The sequence below is a fragment of the Maylandia zebra genome, linkage group LG1, assembly GCF_041146795.1.
Source record: "Maylandia zebra isolate NMK-2024a linkage group LG1, Mzebra_GT3a, whole genome shotgun sequence".
Classification (NCBI taxonomy): domain Eukaryota; kingdom Metazoa; phylum Chordata; class Actinopteri; order Cichliformes; family Cichlidae; genus Maylandia; species Maylandia zebra.
Window position 1 is genome coordinate 27,860,949 of NC_135167.1, and position 18,912 is coordinate 27,879,860.

General features: G+C 42.1%; 1 protein-coding gene across 3 annotated transcripts; it reads right to left on the reverse strand.

Moving 5' to 3' along the window:
- Positions 1 to 169: 169 nt before the first annotated feature.
- mapk6 (mitogen-activated protein kinase 6) lies at positions 170 to 15,615 on the reverse strand. 3 transcript variants are annotated; one of them, XM_012916972.5, is made up of 9 exons: positions 15,402 to 15,615; positions 13,917 to 14,114; positions 10,770 to 11,681; positions 10,326 to 10,643; positions 4,159 to 4,303; positions 3,621 to 3,785; positions 3,289 to 3,484; positions 2,994 to 3,111; positions 170 to 2,624 (listed from the first exon to the last, which is right to left on the reverse strand). In XM_012916972.5, the coding sequence occupies exons 3-9, from the start codon at positions 11,004 to 11,006 to the stop codon at positions 1,527 to 1,529; spliced, it is 2,277 nt and encodes a 758-aa protein (XP_012772426.2). In that variant the 5' UTR covers positions 11,007 to 11,681; positions 13,917 to 14,114; positions 15,402 to 15,615; the 3' UTR covers positions 170 to 1,526. The 3 variants fall into 3 exon arrangements, with proteins under 3 accessions (XP_012772426.2, XP_004543520.2, XP_004543518.2); XM_004543463.5 differs by lacking the exon at positions 13,917 to 14,114; XM_004543461.5 differs by lacking the exons at positions 13,917 to 14,114; positions 15,402 to 15,615 and adding an exon at positions 12,451 to 12,617.
- Between the last annotated feature and the right edge of the window lie 3,297 nt (positions 15,616 to 18,912).

The window sequence follows — 18,912 nt, forward strand, 5'->3', positions numbered from 1 at the left end:
TACATTTAGCTGGTGATTCAAATCCCGTGTCCCCAGCACTTCCAGTGAAATCCAGTCTGCTTACTTGGACTTTAAAAGTGGCACATAGATTTGGCGGCACGTCTTCTCCAAGGACCAGGTTTATGACGGGGCCAATCCCCGATCAAGAACAAGGAAGAGGAGGCTAAACTCTCTGCCAATAATTTTTATTGAGATATTTTGTAGAACAGGGGAACCAATGATTACAAAAAAAGTCCGTAAGTGTTCTACATGCTACACCTTAACCTAATTTCATCATGCTTGCCTGGAAAAAGTACATAGAAATTTAACAAACAAAAAACAAAAAAGTACAATTAAAACTGACGTACATTATACTCACCATTAACTGTACCTTTCTCCTGCCTCCATGCACGCAACTTTAATTTTATTTTATTTTTTTACATTTGGATAAAAAAAAAATTAAGACTTTTAGGCGCTTCGTTAAACCATAAAATAATTTTTTTCTCCACTAAAGACAAAACGCACCCATTTTTTAAAAAAAAGAAAAAAAAAAGATATCCATTAGAACAGTATTGATGGAAAATGGAAAGCCTCGACTTCAACATAACACATGAATATGCATCCTACCTTAAAACAAAAGAACACTTGCACGCCCGTATAGTGCCAAAAATGAAAATGGAAGTCTGCCCAACTCCTCAAATCTTCAATAATCACATTGAAATAACACATTTTGATAAAATAAATAGCGCACATTTTGCTAGAAATAAATAAATGATTACTGAAACACCTCACTATGTTAATTGCTAAAGTGAGACAGATTTCATCTACGCGACCACTTCATTTCATGGTATGAGGATGGTCATGTGTGTAAAGCACTAGTGCGGCTTCGAGTGTCTCTCGCGGCTGTTACCTTGAGGTAGATAACACATTTACATTAACGCCTACGATAATGGTTGCTGCTGGCATCATGTGTCAGATTTACAGTATGAAAGGGTTTTCAAGGAAGCTTTCTTCAGGGAAAAAAAAAAATGTCAGAAGGTCAAAGAATATTTTAAAAAGAAGGAAAAACAAAAAAAACATGACGAACAAGACACCCCACCCCAGGAAAGGCTGTTTGAGAGCACTTTAAAACCCCACAGCAATGTTAGCGTCTACCTTCCTTCTTTATGTCACACCCAGAACGGCCAAACTTCATCTCTTAAATCCTCTCTACCTCATCCTCCCTCCTCTAGATACTTCTTTCCCGCTCCTCTTTCATCTACAGTACTTAAATGTGCGACTGACATGCCAGTATAGCAATGAGGGTGTAGACATTAACCCATGAAGGCCTGGTGATCAAGGCTCAGAGTGATGATCAAAACTCTTTAAATAAAATCACCCTTTTCGACTCTTTAAAAAAACAAACAAACAAACAAACAAACATAATAATAACAAAAAAAAGGTATGAAATGATTCAAGTACAGTATACCATATTATTTAAAAAAAAAAAAAGCAACATAAAAACAAAACTGCCTAGATTTTGCACTGTGAGGAAGATATACATTTCCTTAATTAAGATGTTTGAAGATGCTGCTGTACGTTTTGTGGGCAATTTGTGGGGAGCATTTGACAGCGCAGGGGGTGAGGGACGCCTGGATGGATTTTAGAGGCAGTTCATCAGTGCTGTCAAAGCCAGGAAGGGCCAGAGAGTCCAGCTGCATATTGAGCACAATCTCCGTGCTTCTGTCAAGGAAGCTCTCGTCTAGCTCTTTCACCACCGGGGACCCAATCTGCGGGCTGGCAGTCTCGGAGACGGCTTCTTCCCTCCTGCTGAACAGGTGGTCCAGGTAGCTGGTGTAAGGGCTTTCCTTCTGGAGGTGGTCCTCTTTGCCAATGTCCCAGCACGCTTCGTCTATCAAAATGCCATTCTCTCCGACCGTGTCCCCAGAGCTCTCCCAGGGGCGAGCAGGCCAGACGCAGTCCCCGCCGACCACTCCCAGCCCTCCGCCACCTAGCTGGGCGAGATTTACCAGGCACTTCTCCTCCTTCTCCTGACTTATGGACTTGGACATAGAGGTTGAGCGAGGAGCCTCGAGCTGGGAGACAGAAAAGTTGAGCTCGTTCAGGAGGCCCACCTCATTCAGGAGCCCCACATCGTTGAGCAGGGTCACCTCCTGACAGGGCTCCGGCTGCAGGCTCAGCTTGATGGTGCTGGCAATGAAGGAGTCAAAGTCAAAGCCTTGGTTCTGCTGGCTCTGAGGCTTTTCCGTCTGGTGTTTCTCTTGCACTTTGTCCTTCTCTACAGGGCTCTTCTCTGCCTCCTTTAATGCGATCTGAGCCTTTACCAGCCCGTTCTTCTCGCATTTGCTCTTGGACTTGCGGTCTGCCTTCTCCTTGCTCTGCTGCTCCTTCCAGTTGGAGAGGTCGATGATAAGCTTGGGTTCGTAGTAGTGGTTGACTTCACTGTCTCTCCAGATGAGGTTGTCCAGGTAGGAGGGCGACACAGCCTTGTAGTTACAGGTGTGGCTACACTGCAAGTCACAGTATTTGTTCTCGTGGTGGTCATCCTGCCAAGATCTCTCTAGTGGGAATGGGGTTGAGTAGTCGAAGGACGGCTCGTCCAGGAACTTCTCTCGATCTCCATCAGCATATTTACGAGGATCCACCTAGAAAAAGACAACAGCTACCTTTCAGAATCTGATCATTTAAGTCAGTACTGATTTAAATCCAATTTATATTAGTAAGGAATGAGCTCTCTTGCACCTAGCTTTTTTCAGACATGGATTAAGCCTATCCAAACAAAAATACATGTAAAATTCAAGGAAGGCTGCCTCTGAAATAATGTTTATTTATGTTAGCAATAAAGCTCAATCTATGAATGGGAACCCGGCCTTAAGGCTTTTATTGATGTATACCGCTTTAAGATCAATCCAATACTTGCATCCTTGCCCAGAATTAATCACCCTTAAGGTTCTGAAAAAGCAGTGAAAATAGTTTTGATAGTAGGTTTGAAGCGTTTGTCAAAAATAACTCACCTGGACGACCTCTTCGTCCGTTACATCGGAGAGTGCCCTTGGGTCAACCTGAACTTCGTCTGGGTCATGGGTGCTGTGCAAGTGCCAGTCAGCTTCTGAGAACTGGCTCTCATGATACCTAATGGATAAAGAAATAGAAAGACTTCATTAGCAACAGTCATATACAGACTAAGTTTGCAAATAAACTCTAGTCAAACAGTGAGAGCTGCTCACTTGCAGCAAGCACAGCAAAACAAATTCCGCTGAAGTTAATCCCAAGAGAATATGTGAGAGGGAAATAAGTGAGAAGGCACACCTGTCACAAGTGTGGCTGTGGCTCTGGTCCATGAGCAGGATATCATCTACCTCATCCTCAATGTGAAAGGGGTGCAGAGACACAGGCTCATCCAGGGGGAAGGAGTAGTCAGCCATATAGGGGTGTGCCAGGGCCTCTTCCGCAGTCAGACGATCCATGGGGTTAAAGGTCAGGATCTTCTCCAGGAAATCAAGGGCTGTAAAGGAGAAGGACAATGAGATTATCAAGCTGGAAATACGAGATGTGATCTATGAAGTACACGACCATGACCCTGGGTTCACAAGCACTTCATAAGGCTCCAAGTACTTCTGATTAATTAAAGTGGTACTTACCCTGCGGACTGACATCAGGCAGCAGTTTGGCCAATGGTGTGTGAGGCTTGGTCATGTCATTGCGGATAAAGACGGGAATTACGCTATGGAGCTCCTGGCGGTCTTCGTCTCGTAGTACAGGGATTGACTCCAGGATCAGCTGCATCTGTTCCAGTTCGTGAGCTCCTGAAACAGCAAACAGAAATATTATGGAGTTTTTTAGAAGAGAACCCATGACTCAACTTCTGCATGACTGAGGGAGTTTGAGTGAGGCAGCCTCGATTCCCATGATCTGCTTCAGATCATGGGAATTGAGATTTCATTTGCCTTGTGGTCAGCTCAAGGCTGTTTTAACAAGAACAGTCTCTCCCTGCACCGGCCGAATACGCAAAGTCAAACCAGACTGTCTGGTTTACCATGTGTTTAACAAACAAAATTAGCATATGTGTCATCACACCTATACTTGACATTTAACTCTGTCACTTGAGCCACCTTAAAGACTGATTTTACACAAGGTGTGAGGAGTGAGTCTGACATAACAAACTGAGTCAACATTTACCTGCAAACAGGGTTTTCCCTGTGAGCATCTCAGCAAAGATGCAGCCAGCAGCCCACATGTCGATGGCTTTGGTGTAGTTGTTAGGAGAGAGCAGCAGGCGAGGAGATCTGTACCACTTTGTGACAAGACCTTCAGAGAGATGGCCCTGTCGTGGTGGGAAACCAGACATTAATTGTAACCCTCTAAAAAATACATTACAGTACTGGAAATAGTGCAGCATTATCATTATTATTATTGTTATTATTATTTTTTTATGAGTGACAAGTTACTTTCAGTTTGTTTTCATTCAGAGGTAAGATGCTCATAAGTCTGCAGTGATTCACAATAAAAGCTATGTAGAGCTGGGCGATAGAACGATAACGACATGTATCGCGATATAACTTTTACTCGATAGAGAAATTAAGCTATTGCGATAGACCTCGCCGCTCTTGTCCTCAAAAAAAAAAAAAATAAATAAAAAGGTCAGCCAATCCAAATTAAGTAGCGCAGAGCCGAACCAATCACAGCCGCAGCATCACGTCGCGTGACTTGTTACGTACAGCACAAGTGCCAAGCCGCACGTGTGTTTGTTTGGGAAGCAGCCAGCGGGTAATGGAGCCAGCGCGTAATGGAGGAAATGAGTGTGCTGACTAGAAAAATCAACCGAGCGTGACCGAAGAGAAAACAGATGATGGTTCCAACGCCGGAGAGATTGTCAAACGGAAGAGCCATAGAAGTTCCGTAGTGTGACGGTATTTCGGCTATTTCAAGTCTGACAAAAAACAGAGTAGCGTGCACTGTAAATTGTGCCGAAAGCAAGTCTGGAAATACAATAAACTGGTGCATGCGTCACACTGCGCCACGTTATTGTTTCGGTGAAATGAATTTCTACAATACTGTTACTGTTAATTGTACTCTCTGCAGTGTTTAAATGCTTACATATACACACAGTTACTGTCCGTCCACACATACGACTCGGTTCTGCTTCTATGCCCCAGCTTTGTTTACTTTTTCCCACCGAGGCTTCTAGACTTCTGATTGGCCAACATTTCGGCACGGTTAGGAATCTAGCGCCACCTGCTGCTTTGGCATGTTCATAGCAGCGTTTTCCTTCATTTCTGCCTTTATGTGTGGACGGGATTATTTTTTAAAACGAAAACGGAAAATCTCCGTTTTCAAAAATACCCGTGTACGTGTGGACGTAGCCTCAGTCTCTGACTGGAAGCGCTAATTCGTCAATCGGCTTTTGTCAGACTAAAGTAACTGTTAACACTGTTTGAAAAGCTAAGATATACAACAAGGAGAGATTGAGAATTTCCTTTTAGTTCTCAGTTTATTTGATATTGACAAAAGTTAGTCAGTTTTGTCTGTTCTTCTGTAAAACAAACTAAGATTTATTTTTAGAATTAATATTTTGTTTCTAAGTGGAATTGACAATTTAGTCTGATTCGTTTGTTCTATTTTGAAACTTAAACGCTTTAGCGGCTGCCTTTTGTGTAGTTTGCAATATTTGCCTTTATTTATCTGAAAAAGTCTCATGTTCCTTAAGTACATCTACCCTGTTGAACTTATTATGGGAAATAAATATTTAAATAAAAACAAGCTGCTGATTATTTCACATTTTACTTGTGAGCAACGGCACATTTAAATCTTACAAATATAGTTATTTGGCTTATATCGTGATAGATATCGTTATCGCCTGAAATGAAAAAAAACAAAACATATCGTGATATGAAAAAATCTCATCTCGCCCAGCTCTAAAGCTATGATTACCCTTGTTTCATGTACCTCCACGTTTGCCACACAATACAGGTAACAGGAGATGTGACACTATCCTGCAAGTCTGTGCTAAACATTCAGAGCCCTGTGCCATCTCCTTAACATCCGTACTCTGTGCTGGTCACGTACACCACACAGCATACAAAGACCCCCCGCCCAAAAAAGAAGAGACCAATGAAAAGAGGGGAGAGCAGGCCATGTCAGCAGTCTGAGCAGGATAATACCCCACTGCCACTAACCTGCACTCAAACAGTGCCTGACTAGTCACAAGGCCAGGAGGGCACCAAGCATAAAGGAAGCTGACCTCTGTATGTGTGTCTACACACTCAATGGGGGGAGGGGGAGTGGTAAAACAACACCCTTGCTGCGCTCTTTTTCCCCCCCACATGGAGTGGTAGTTTGTGGGACCAAAATGGACTGCTCACCACTGTGGGAGGCTCCCATTTCTGCCCAAATTTAGCCACAAATACTTGATGTCATCCTATCCTTAAGTGCCTGCAAGCCCTTGTTTTGATGGGACCTATAAATGACACGACATGTATTCCTTCCTACAGGTAACCAGCTAATCCGTCTGTCCGAGAGAAGATTGTAAAGAGGTGGGGGGAATTAAGAGATAGTCTGGCACATAGACAGGTCATACCTAGTGACTGGGACCAGAACCCATTCTGAGAAGCAGCTGGTAAAGCCGACCTGTGAGATTGTGTTTACGGGGGAGAAACACACACAACCAGCTTAACAGAGAATGTAAATTAGGTTAGCTTGAAAGAGTCATTGCAGAGAGTAAGGACAATGCGTAATGGACTCTGAACTAAAAGGAACAGATTAAAGTTTGCCTACCAGCTAAGTGCATAAAGTGCATTAGGTGAACCTTCCAGCTCAATTCTTTTACAGATTTTCAAGCGGACCATTCACCATAAAGCTTTAAAGCATTAACAATGTCAGTACCTCCAGCAGCAGCTGGTGAATAACTTCACTACTGGATCTACAACAGCTCAGGCTGACATTTAATGATTCACAACTAGGCCTCTCCATGTGACAGGCTGTGGTTAGTCAGAGCAACCTCAAGCAGGTTTAACCAGATGTCAGTAAAGGTGGCTTCTGGAGAATCAGAAAGATCCTCCCCCACCTCCCAATCCAGGATAAAGCTGTTGACCGAAAAATAAGTAATCAATTTTGTTGCCAATACAGATTCACTTCCGAGTTCAACTGTCAAGTACTAAATGAGGAGGATGTGTGCCTAATAAATAAGAAAAAAAAAAACATTTCCATCTGGATCTTTGGCTTCTCTGAATAATTTGTGATACATCTGCTTGCTGCAGAACAAGATTAAACTACTGTTTAAAATCAAGAAAGTACAGGGTGGAATAATCAAAACCAGCTCTCTAAAACTCATTGAGCCTGAAGTCAACTTTGCTGCATTTATTCTGAATCTTGTAAAGTCTGGCACCAGACAGGCCCAGTGGTAGCTAAATAACTGGGTCAAGTATGCTTTTTATTGCAGCTGTGGCTTAGAATTGTTCACTTTGATGAATGTGTGGCAGAAACAAACCTTGTGAAGGTCTTTTATAACATTCCTAACAACGTCACGGCTATCACCTCTATAGCATCTCAAATTACTGAAAATTATACCAAACCACAGGCAAGCACAAGATCACACTTTTTCAATATTCAATAGTCTGACAGGCAACATGCAAACAACTGTTTCCACAGCACAAAATTATGCGAATGTCTGACAAGTTTGCCACTTTTTTCTAGGCGTCATAAAAAGACAAACCTTTAAATGGTTTGCCAAGCCAAACGATCTCTCAGTGATAAATCACAAGAATAGCGAAGACTAGACTGGATGTCACTTCTAGAGAATGTATTTTTGACACACTCAAACTGCTTAACTTAGACACACAGTAAAAATTGTTAAAGCCTCAGCAATTCTTGTTTAAAACTGTTAAAAGCTTCTTTGACTGACTTTTGGTTCAGCTTAGTCTCTAGCTAAAGTTTGGGACAAGACTGAAAGCGAACGCAGGCTTTAGATCAGCTTCAAATAAGGCTCTGAGCAAGGCTCCCACAATGAGACAAAGGGCTGGCTGGGAAAAGGAGGGGAACTGGGGTTGGAAAAGTTGGATGAGTACACGTGAATTTTTGTCATTCTTGAGTATGAGCTACTATTAGGCGAGACCTCAAAGCTCACAGAGACAGAAACTGTTTCCCCACAGAAACAGGTAGTTGTGCTTAAAACAAAGCTATGCAGGATTATTAAAAGCCTAAAGGGAACCATGAGCTGTTGATGTCTTTTAGCCAAGGCATTATAAGAAAGAAAAAGCGTGGGAGGAAAGGATTAAACAAACGCCTGGTGAATGCACCACTGATGCATGAATCCAAGATCACATTACCGAAGCTAAACTAGAAACTGAAGTTCACTTGAAAAATAGAGCTGTGTTTTTTTTTTTAGAAATGATGTTATTCAAATACATTGCACTCCAGCACTGCGTCTCGGACCCTGTGCTCTAAGTAGAGGGTGGTCGTGAAAGAGCATTTGCCCCCCAGTGAATGTGGCATGTGGTCAACAGTAAAACCAACTGTTTTTTTAACACCTTCACGCTGTGCCACTGGTGTGTTATCTGGGGGTGCCAAGTTCATTTTTAAACACACCTCATTTGTTCTTAGACACTCACTTTAAATGAGTCTAGGAGCCATAAAAAGGTGGTTGGTAAAGATACTAGCTTAACTTTGCCCCTTGGTACAGCTATTATCACAAAAACAATGAAAAAACCCAAAACAAAAACAAAACAAACAAAAACACAGTAAGGAGAGCTTCATGGAAAACCAGTTAGTCAATCTGACTATAGCGTTTCCATCTTTGAGCAAAACAGCAGTAATCTGCTGCAGTACATCTTTGAGCTCTGACCCCAGGCAAGCAGCTTAAGGAGGGAAAAAATAAAAACTCTAAAGCATCTGGCCTGCTACAGACACTAAACTGTGAAGCTCTCATTCCTTCCCAGCAACTATTACCTTACTCTTCCTAGTGCACAGTGACATACTGTCTCAAAAGACATGACTCATATGAAAACAGTCAGAGCTGAAAATGTGACTACATGACCAAAACGCAGTTTTCGTATTTAACTGGCAATTAAGCCAGTTATGGTAAACAAGGGTGCGTAAGTCTATTTCGAGGGATGCATTGTGTGGCAGGAGCCTGGATGAGTAATGGATATGAATGAGACAGTACCATCCAGTGAGATCACCCATCACTTGAGCCCCATTTCCCTTCTGTGACTAATCCGAGACACATGCAAGCATCTGACCACCTTAGCGCCTCAAGAAGATCCGGGCAGAGACACAGAGGCTTCCCAACCTAGATTTCCTCACATTACACCACCATATGGCCATCAACTGGAATTTCCTCATCCCTTTATAAAGGTGACAGCAACACACAAGAGCTACACAGGCCTCCCACGTGGCTGCAATTACACAGGCTGATCTATACTCTTCTCACACTGAAGACAGAAACAGCTTCTTTAATGCTACAATTACATTGCTTCACAGAACAAAGGTGGTTTTATAGAAAGCATTAAAATGTGTGCATTCAACAGATGGCGTGCCAGCATTTGGCTTTCTAAGCACGTGTTTACAGTAAGCATCTTTCAGAAACCAGTGAAAAGCCATGAACAAAGAAAACAGCAAGGGACACAAATGTCTTCACTTCTAAAAGTCTCATGCATGAGAATTTGCTTATTGGAGCAATGACCTCATGCAAAGAGAACTCATGCAAAGCATCCTCCTTTCAGATGTAACAAATCCTCAATTTTTATTTTTTAAGAGCAGGATGTCCACAACAAATTTTTGCAGCCTCAAGCCTTCGTCAGTTTTCTCTAAAAGCTGATGGAGGCGCAACGTTGAACTCTTCCGGTTTTGTGTCATTGTGAAAACATTACACCCCCCCCCCCCACACACACACACACACACACACACACACACACACACACACACACACACACACACACACACACACACACACACCCTCCACTGGAGATCCTATTGTAGCACGTCTTAATTAAGCCACATTATCACAAACTAATCTCCAATTCTTATCGTCTATACTTTTACATAATGGAAAAAAATGTTTCCCACGGCTTTGTTTTCAACCCTCACTTATGAGAAGGGAAGGCGAGGCCTTACCTCAAGGAACCACATCCTTTCTAGCTCACTTCCTGCTCAAAAAACTGCGTCACCCTGGGGAGTACCACATTACTGGGCAATAAACATCTCGTGTCAGAGCAGCAGAGCACTCGTATATGGGCAAAGAGTTCACCAGCGCTGCTATATTTGTTCTGCTTTGCGCTGTAGCCTGTGCTGCATTATAACCACCCATCATAAACCACAGCAGACCAGCAAAACTCTGCAATTGGTCTTACCTTGTGAGAGTAGTGAGGGTCCATAATGCGTGCCAGTCCAAAGTCCCCGATTTTAAGTACCAGGTCCTCCGTGTTGACAAACAGGTTGGCAGGCTTGAGGTCACGGTGCAGCACATTGGCAGAGTGGATGTATTTAAGGCCCCTGAGGAGCTGGTACATGAAGAGCCGGGCGTGATCCTCTGAGAGAAGGCCCCTCTCCAGTAGCTGACACAAATCAGTCTCCATGTACTCTTGCACAATGTAGACCGAGTTGACCTCCGTAAGAGACACCACATCCTCTGTTAGCCTGCGACCGCTGGGGCCCAACGTCTCAAACACCTAGTTCCATAAAAAGGAGGGTATGTGTTGATCATGAAGTCTTTTCATTTTCTATCACAGCCAGATAAAAAAAAAAGATAGCAACGTTTTCTTTTTTTTTTTTAAACTTTGAACCTCCCAACATACCTTGACAATGTTGTCATGGTCGAGGCGTCTGATAATCTTGATTTCCCGGAGGGCGTGCTTGACGCTCTGGGGGTCAGTCAAGATAATTTTCTTCACGGCTACACGCTTGTCACAGTCAGTGTCAACTGCTGAGAACACGAGGCCATTCCCTCCATAGCCCAGAGGCTTCAAGTCCATGTAGCGAGAACCCAGGTCAAAGCCGTGGATGTTCATCAATGACTCAAACTTCTCTGCCATGACTTTTTGTTTTTGTGGGCTTCTACACCAAGCTTCTGCTATCTCTAATGTTAATCCTCTGGCCCGTTTCAAGCCCAATTTTCGCACTTAACAGAGGAATCCCCGCCCCCCCTTGCTTCAGAGGTTCCGCTGACCCCTGTACAGACGACTACCAAGTCACCCCCTCTAGCTGTCACTGTCAGATGCAAGGTTTTAATGTGTAGTCAAAGTTTCCTTCCATTTTGAGTAAGGAGAGAAAATTTTAAAGTTGAATTCATCCTCCAATCCTGAATGTGTGGATATATTTAAATGAACAGCTCTAAGTAAACTAGTGTTTGCAGACGGCAAATGGAATGGTCTGTGAGGCAAATTAAAGCGCACTGGCACGATCTTAAACTATAAAAGCACGTAATTGCATCCTCACAGTGCAAATACATTCAGTGTATGACTGGTCCTGAGCAGCTTCATGTGAGTAAACGCACTGCTAATTCTTTTCTTTCTTTCTTTCTTTTTTTCCTTTGTAAATATATGTATAGATCTGTCTGTGTAGTTTTCCTGTCAATTCACGTCGTCTATAAAAATTGAAATGAGTCTGGCCTTTAAGTCTCTAAAGTAATTCCTCAGCCTCAATGATCAGGTGGCTCTAGCTCGCCACAGTCGCAATCAAAACTATCCTCCATTTTACTTGGATATAACCTGAAAGACAAAGAAAAACAAAACAAAAAATAAGTGTGAGAACACATGTATTGTGCCAGAGCAAACTGGGTTTGAGCCCATCATTTGACACATTGTTTCCGTCTTCTATGAAGATGTCTCACTCTGTAAGGCTGACATGTGTTAGGGATTTCCATTAAGCAACAAGCTGCCTCGCTCGGCCGGCTTTTGAACGCGGTGACATTACGAGAAGCTAACCCCTCCCCCGCTCCAGTGACGCGCCTGCTAGTCCGGTTTTCTAGGTATCGTTAAAATTAAAGAGATAACATTTAGAAGCTTCACGAAGATCAGTATCCACGAGAGTACACGAATACTACACATTAAAGACGAATAACCGTGTTCACAGCGCCTACTTTTGGCCCTCGCCCGGTCTCTGTTGACTAGCTCGCGGGGGAGAAAAAAAAAAGCGAAGAATGGCAGAGTAACGGCAAGCAAGCGAGAGACCGCCGTTGATCTAATTTAGAACATAACCACGACCACCCTTTGACATTAACATGAGCTAAATTATATGTGGAAAACATATCTCACTACATCACTCATTTTATATACTTAAAAAAACCATCAAGCCAGCGAGAAATGTGCCGACAGCGCGAACAAAGGGGTCGTTGTTGGCGGAGGCTTCTGACTACGTGGTACAGCTTTCCTAGCGCTAAGCAGCACAAAGCCGACGTCGATTAAACGGCTCGAATAACAGCGAATCCAACATAACATGTACATAATAATCAGAATCTATATATAACATGTTACTCACGGTCCTTGTTTGTTGCATTAGGCGGGCTATAGTTTTAATCAAACCCAGACGAGGTTTGACTGCGATCCGCTCCCGGTGCTATGCGGATCTGTTGCAATCGCCATTTAGGCTAGGTAGAGAAAGGCAGCAGCGACGTCACAAGGCCACCTTCACTGACTGTCGGAAAGTTGTCTACTACGACTACGAGTCTTCAACAAACAATTTATTTTTACTTATTTGTTGTTTTCCCCAGCTTTTAGTTGCATACTAGCAGTTATTTACAAATAAATATTCCTGATTTATTTTTAAAATTATTATCAACCCACTATTACATTGATAGAGTACTGTAATTATCTCTAGTTCTAATACCCTAACCCCACTCTGGGTTCACTGGGTTCATTATTCAGACAACAGCATGCAGTGAGTTGGCACTGCTTCATAAATAATGAAGTTTAACTTAGATCATTTGCATTATTTCTAAAAATCATGAATTAATCACCTCATGTTTCTGATCATTTTTATTATCACAGAAACACAACTGTGTCATATTACTCATAATACATGTATTGATATTTTAGCAGTGTAATGAACAATTAAGTTGGTAAGCAGCTGAAATGTCAGCAACTGGTGATTGAATTGGTTTAAAAGAAATAAAAATAAAAACACAAAAAATAATCTATTGTTTCCAGCCCAGAACTTTGACAGTCAGATATATCTGTATCTATATTTATAGGTGGAGCTGTATGCTTCGAGCAGTACTTGAATACAGCAGGAATCATTCAAAACATTTGAAGTTGGAGTTCATTCCAACTCAGTGTTTGTGTTTATAGTCCAAGTGATAGCAGCACTGTACCACAGGCAACCTCACCATCACTTACCTCATTATCACCTCTTGATGCATGCAAAGTTCAACCAGCCGTAACTGCAGGCCATTTTATAATAGACCAACCCCCAGAAGTAACAAACCTCTAGAAAGAGTTTTTTGTTTTGTTTTGTTTTTTGTCACTTGCTCTATTATGCAACGTAAAATGAGGATGCCACAAGATAATGGACCAGGAAGAACATTCTTTACCCAGCCTATTTGATCTCCTATCTGGAAATCTGGGGGGTGGAAATACTGCATTATAACCTGCAGAGCAGATACAGCTGTTCATTTTAGTTGAAACACCTCAGTGCATCATTTGCTTACACTTTGCTCTTTAGTATTTTACATTTAAAATTTGAGTTGTCCTCCAAATAGAAAATCATTGCCTATTTATTGCCTCTCAGAATTTCTGTTGATAAAGCGTCATCCCTCTATTTTCCAACCATTGTTAAATTTTACTCAAGGCAGCATCAATAGTACGAATGGTATTATTTGTCTTTTCTTTGCAAAACGAAGCTGTTTTCTAGCTTTTTGTTTCATTTTATTTATTTATTTTTAGTGACGCGCAGTAGTGGTCTTGTCAGTGACTTAAAAAAAAAAAAAACCCGGACAGGTCACTCACATGCGCCATGCGGATTTACTCCCTTTGGCACCGACAGGGTGTTTCTCTTTTAGCGGCCCGACATCACGTCACATCAGATCTCCGCGAGGATTACACATCCCGAGGAAAAGAAGTGAAGAAATCAAATACGGCACTGATTTGATTCCCTCATTCTACGGATGGTCCCGCGGAGCGCCCGGTCCTCCCTCTCTGTGGATGCTGTGAATGGAGGGATGGAGAGGGAACGGGTGGGTGTGCAGGAAGGAGCATCATAGCCGCAGAAGTCTACATCAGCATCCGCATGCAGACCATGTGAGTGCCCATGTGTCCGACAATGCGGCTGGCTCTTACGGGCCGGGGTGGGCTCTGCGATGGAGAGAGAAACTACATGCTGCCGGAACGTGATGCGACTGAGAGAGAGAAATGTTGGGAAAAGACATGATATAGTTCACCGCTGCTCTGAACATCAGATTACGATTGGGCTATATGTTACCCCGTCCATTAATGCTCCCAAAGACGTAGAGCTATGTAATTACGTACTTTTATCAGCTATATTTTAAAAGCATAAAGACCTAGCTGAGGTGTATTTATTTATTTATTATTTGTTGGTTTGGTAAATCTATTATTTATAAGCGGCTTTTCTAGAAAAGATGAATGAAACTGCCTTTAGAAATTGCATTGAGTGTGCTTGTAAAAAGTGATGCAAATGTTCAGGTAGCAGCTTCACTGTCTTTGCTCCAAGTCACTTCCTTTGAGCTGATCAGGTAGAAATCAGAAAGAGAGAACTTCTCTTTACTGACATCTAGTCCTTTTGCACTTAACTCACTGATTGTGTGCGATATGTTGTCCCTCACCCCCACGAGTGCTCTTTTCTCTGTTGTATAGAGCCAAGAATGGAGGTCAGAAGATAAAGTCACATATTGTGTCTTTCATGAGACCCTGCCCTCACGTTTTGATCACGTTGGAGACAGAAGATCCGGACTTCTGTTACTTACATTTCAGTTATTAATGATATATCTCCGCAGGGTCATTACACTCTGTGCTCCGGGCTTCCTCTCTTTTATCATGAGATATAAGAGAACTGTTTCTCCAAGTCTTACACCGAAACGTCCGACTGAGATGTTTTTAATTTACTTCTGTTTCTGCCAGTCTTTTAATCATTGGCCCAACACAAACACAGCACTATTGCAGTCCATCAGTGTTGTTTGCTGCGCACAGAGTGTCTCATGTATGGAAAATGAGTGTGTGCACATGCTGTCAACCTGCTTGCAACAGTGGTAAGAGTCTCTTACTAAAACACACACTTTCACCTTTAAAGAGTATCTGAGTTTATCTCAGCTCCATTTCTGGACATTGCTATCCTCCTGCATGCATCCCCTGTTTTATTATGTTGAACCTGTTCTTCATTTATACAAAGTCTGCACAAAAACTAAAATGTCCTCAGCTCTTGTCACTCTCAAGCTTGCTCATTCCTTTATGAAAGAAAAAAATCTTCTGATCTCTTACCATGGCTGAAATTCTCCAGTGACGAATGGAGCAACATGGTGCCTGAGTCAATAGTCCATTCAGAAGAGTATGTTTTATGTCCGTCACTCCTAGTCCGAAAGGCAGAAAGCTTGAAAGACCCAGTGCACTCCACCGTCCGTTTATATGTGTGTGAATGTATTCTCAGAGCCTTGGCGGTGTGTTATCCTACTCCATGTGCCTCTGGTTGTGAGGTGGAGCTCCATGGAAAGTTAATATAGGCCAAGCCGGAGAGGGGAGGAGACTGCACTGTGTATGGCTTGGCCTTAGACAGAGCAGTGTGTCAGACACACCGAATCCACCTTTCTCTGTCTCTCTCTCTCTGCCACTTTTCTTACTCTTTTCTCATTCTTAAAAAAAATCCCTGTTATTTTCAGACCTGCTCACTTGTATTTTGTAAAAAGAAAAAGAGTTAATTATCTGTAGCCTGTCCTGAAATAAACTGTTGCTTCTAGGCAAGACACTCAGGAGTTATTTGTCTTTTTTTTTTTCTTAAAAAAAAAAATCAATTTGCTTAAATGGGAGAAAACAGTTTTTGGTCACACATTTCAAACCTTGACTATCAAGTCATTGTTTGCAGACAACCAGACTAGATACATCTGCACAAAGAGACCCTTTTATGTGTGGGCATGTGGTGCATCCTTGGATGTCCTCTGGGTTTATTGCTCTCTTTCATTGTCTGTTTCAGTAAGGGTGTTCGTGAACTTGTGAATTTACAAATGCCAGACATCAGTCTCTGCTGATTCTACAGGAAAAATCATTTCCAGTTTTTCTCTTGCCCCACAAATCTGGTTTTGCCTTCCCTGAAACCTGTGTCTGTTCTCTGCCTAATCACAGCATCTCCCCAGGTCTGCTACTTTTTGGCGGTGCTCCTTCCTCTGTCCTGTCTACTTGTCGTGCAGCACGTCCTGGTGTCTTGACAGGCTGGTATGTTTGGACTGTAAGGAAATACGTGCATGCACATTTGTTTGATATCCAAACCAGACCGTTGCAGAGTCTGGACCAGCTGTATGTTATCAAAATATGCATGTGAGAGCATGAGGTCAAGCTGTGGGTTAGGGGTTGTTTGCCTATATTTTGCTTTCTAAATCGTCACTTGTTTGCGAGGAATTAATCAATGGAGTGTAGTGCTTATGCTCCAAACTTGTGCGCTGCCATGAGCATTGCCTGCGCGAGCAATGCTGCGCTCACTTGATAAACAGCATTGATTAATTAATCACTGATTACCCTGCCTGAGTGCAGTGAAAAACCGTTACATAGCGCAGCTTACAGAAGCAATAAGTCCTGCTCTCGGTAGACTGACCAGCACTAATCTCTGATGCTTTTCACTACAGTGTCCTCTGTTATATAACAGTCTGCCTCACCGGAGCTCAAACTAAGGTGCAGAACGGCTCACAAAGGAGTTTCAACTCCCGCACCCTTGTAAATGACCATATGACCACAGGACGTGTACAGCAGCTATAGTCTGGTATTTCACAGTGTTGTGAAAGAGGCTGTGAAGTGTTTGTCATTGTGTCTCCAGTGCAAGGGGCAAATGTGTTTATGCAATGGCATGACTTGCATATCTTGACAGAACAGGTAGTTCTGTGTTTTAAAACCTTTTTTTTTCCTTTCGTGTATGATCACTTTATTTCCAAAGCTTGTTGTGTTTAAATTGAACTGAACTTCACTGCTGCACTGCTGCTCAAAGGTAAAGCAGCCAGCTGTATTGAAAAAGCACATTTCATGCATACAGGTAGTTTTGGGGTGCTGTAAAAAAAACAAAACAACACAGAACAAGTCAACAAATGCACTTTTTTGAATTTAAAAGGAAAAAACTTCAACTTAAAACCACATGAGGGCACAATAAAAAAAGTATGTTTATATAAAACTGAACAATAAAAATAATAATCCACTGACGCTAGAAAATCCAAGTGTTTGTGAACTGTCGGTCTGTCTTCAGTCTGGATTAAAGGAGCATATTTAACGACACTTAAGTTCATGTCAAGGACAGATGAGTTCTCATCCAGCTGTTCAAACGATTTACTCCAGCCGGAGATTGTTAGTGGGATGTGACAGTACGATTACGCAAGACACAATAGTGCCACCACCACTAGCATGAAAATCAGGCTGTTCTTTTTATTTCGTGGTTCAATTCTAAGATGAGACCACACCATGTGAAGCGTGTCTTCAGTATCAAATCAGCTTTGAAATTAAAAGATTGCAGAATGATATCTCTAGTGATTTTTAAATTAACACAAATTTCATTCATCGTATCAACCGCATGACCAAAAAGTGTGTCAGAATGAAATCTCTGCTTTCCACAAAAGATAGATTTTTAAATAAGTCAGAAACTAGAACTGCGTGTCTGCAGATCATAAATGTGTAATCGTTTTGTTTTTTTTATCAGCATCTTTTCAGTGCTGTATTTTTGGAAGCAAAAAGTGCGATGAAATGCGAGGAGAGGAAAAGACTATCTGCCTTTCCTTTTCTTTTTCTCTCACCATCTGTGAGTGGAGAATCCTCACACGCAGGATTGCTGGGGGTATGAGCCGTCCGTTCTCTGATGTGATATAACCTGTTTTGTCTGCACCTCGCCCGCCAGAGAAATGACAAATAGTACATTCTTGGGATACTCTGAAGTGAAATGATTAAGTGATCTGGCAGGTACACTGTGCGTATTGTGTGTTCTGTGTGCTTGATGTGATTGGATTTGTTTGTTATGGGGTCAGAGATAAAACTGGGTGTTTGGCGGTGATGTAAGAGGATCAGAGGCCCTGGAATCTGGAAGTTTCTTAACAGCACTAATGCAGAAAGCATTCACTGCTTATGTGTTTGAATGTATTCAACAGGTTCAGGTGAGACAGATTATTAAAAGCCACTGTCCAAACATCTGAAGCCGTATGGCAGGATATTATTGCATAATAGTAATCAAAAGCAAATAAAAGAGTAACCGCTGTATTGAGCAAGAGCATGTTGATTATTAATAGATTAAAATAATTCCTCTAAATGAGCCGGGATTCTGAGTACACCATAAACCTGAGACGAGGTTCATTTCAAGGTAAGTTGCTAAATGTTTGATGACACTTGAGTGGAAAGTTTGTTTTTTTTTCTTTTCATGGCAATAAAAGCGTAAAGATTAGCAAACAAGGTCAAAGTCAGATGCTGACCATGTTTTACGCCACAGCAGTGCCAGAACAAATCCTGAAGGAGATCATAAAGCCGAGATAAGAGCATGCTGTCCACAGAAGACTGAGGGAGAGCTGGACTATGATAACCATATGAAGTATGACACACCTGCAAATGAAAAAGCTGCGTTTAATATCAGACATCTCGATGTGTGATAATGATACAACCACACACCTTTGTCCCGTCACTGTCTTTTTACTGTCTACAAGGTCTTATTACTCATAATATTTGGGTTTAAAATAAGACCAAGGACATCCTGTGCCATCAGTAACTCTCTCCTGTCTCGAACTTCTGCATTCATCTCCTTCAGTGTGATTTTTTCACG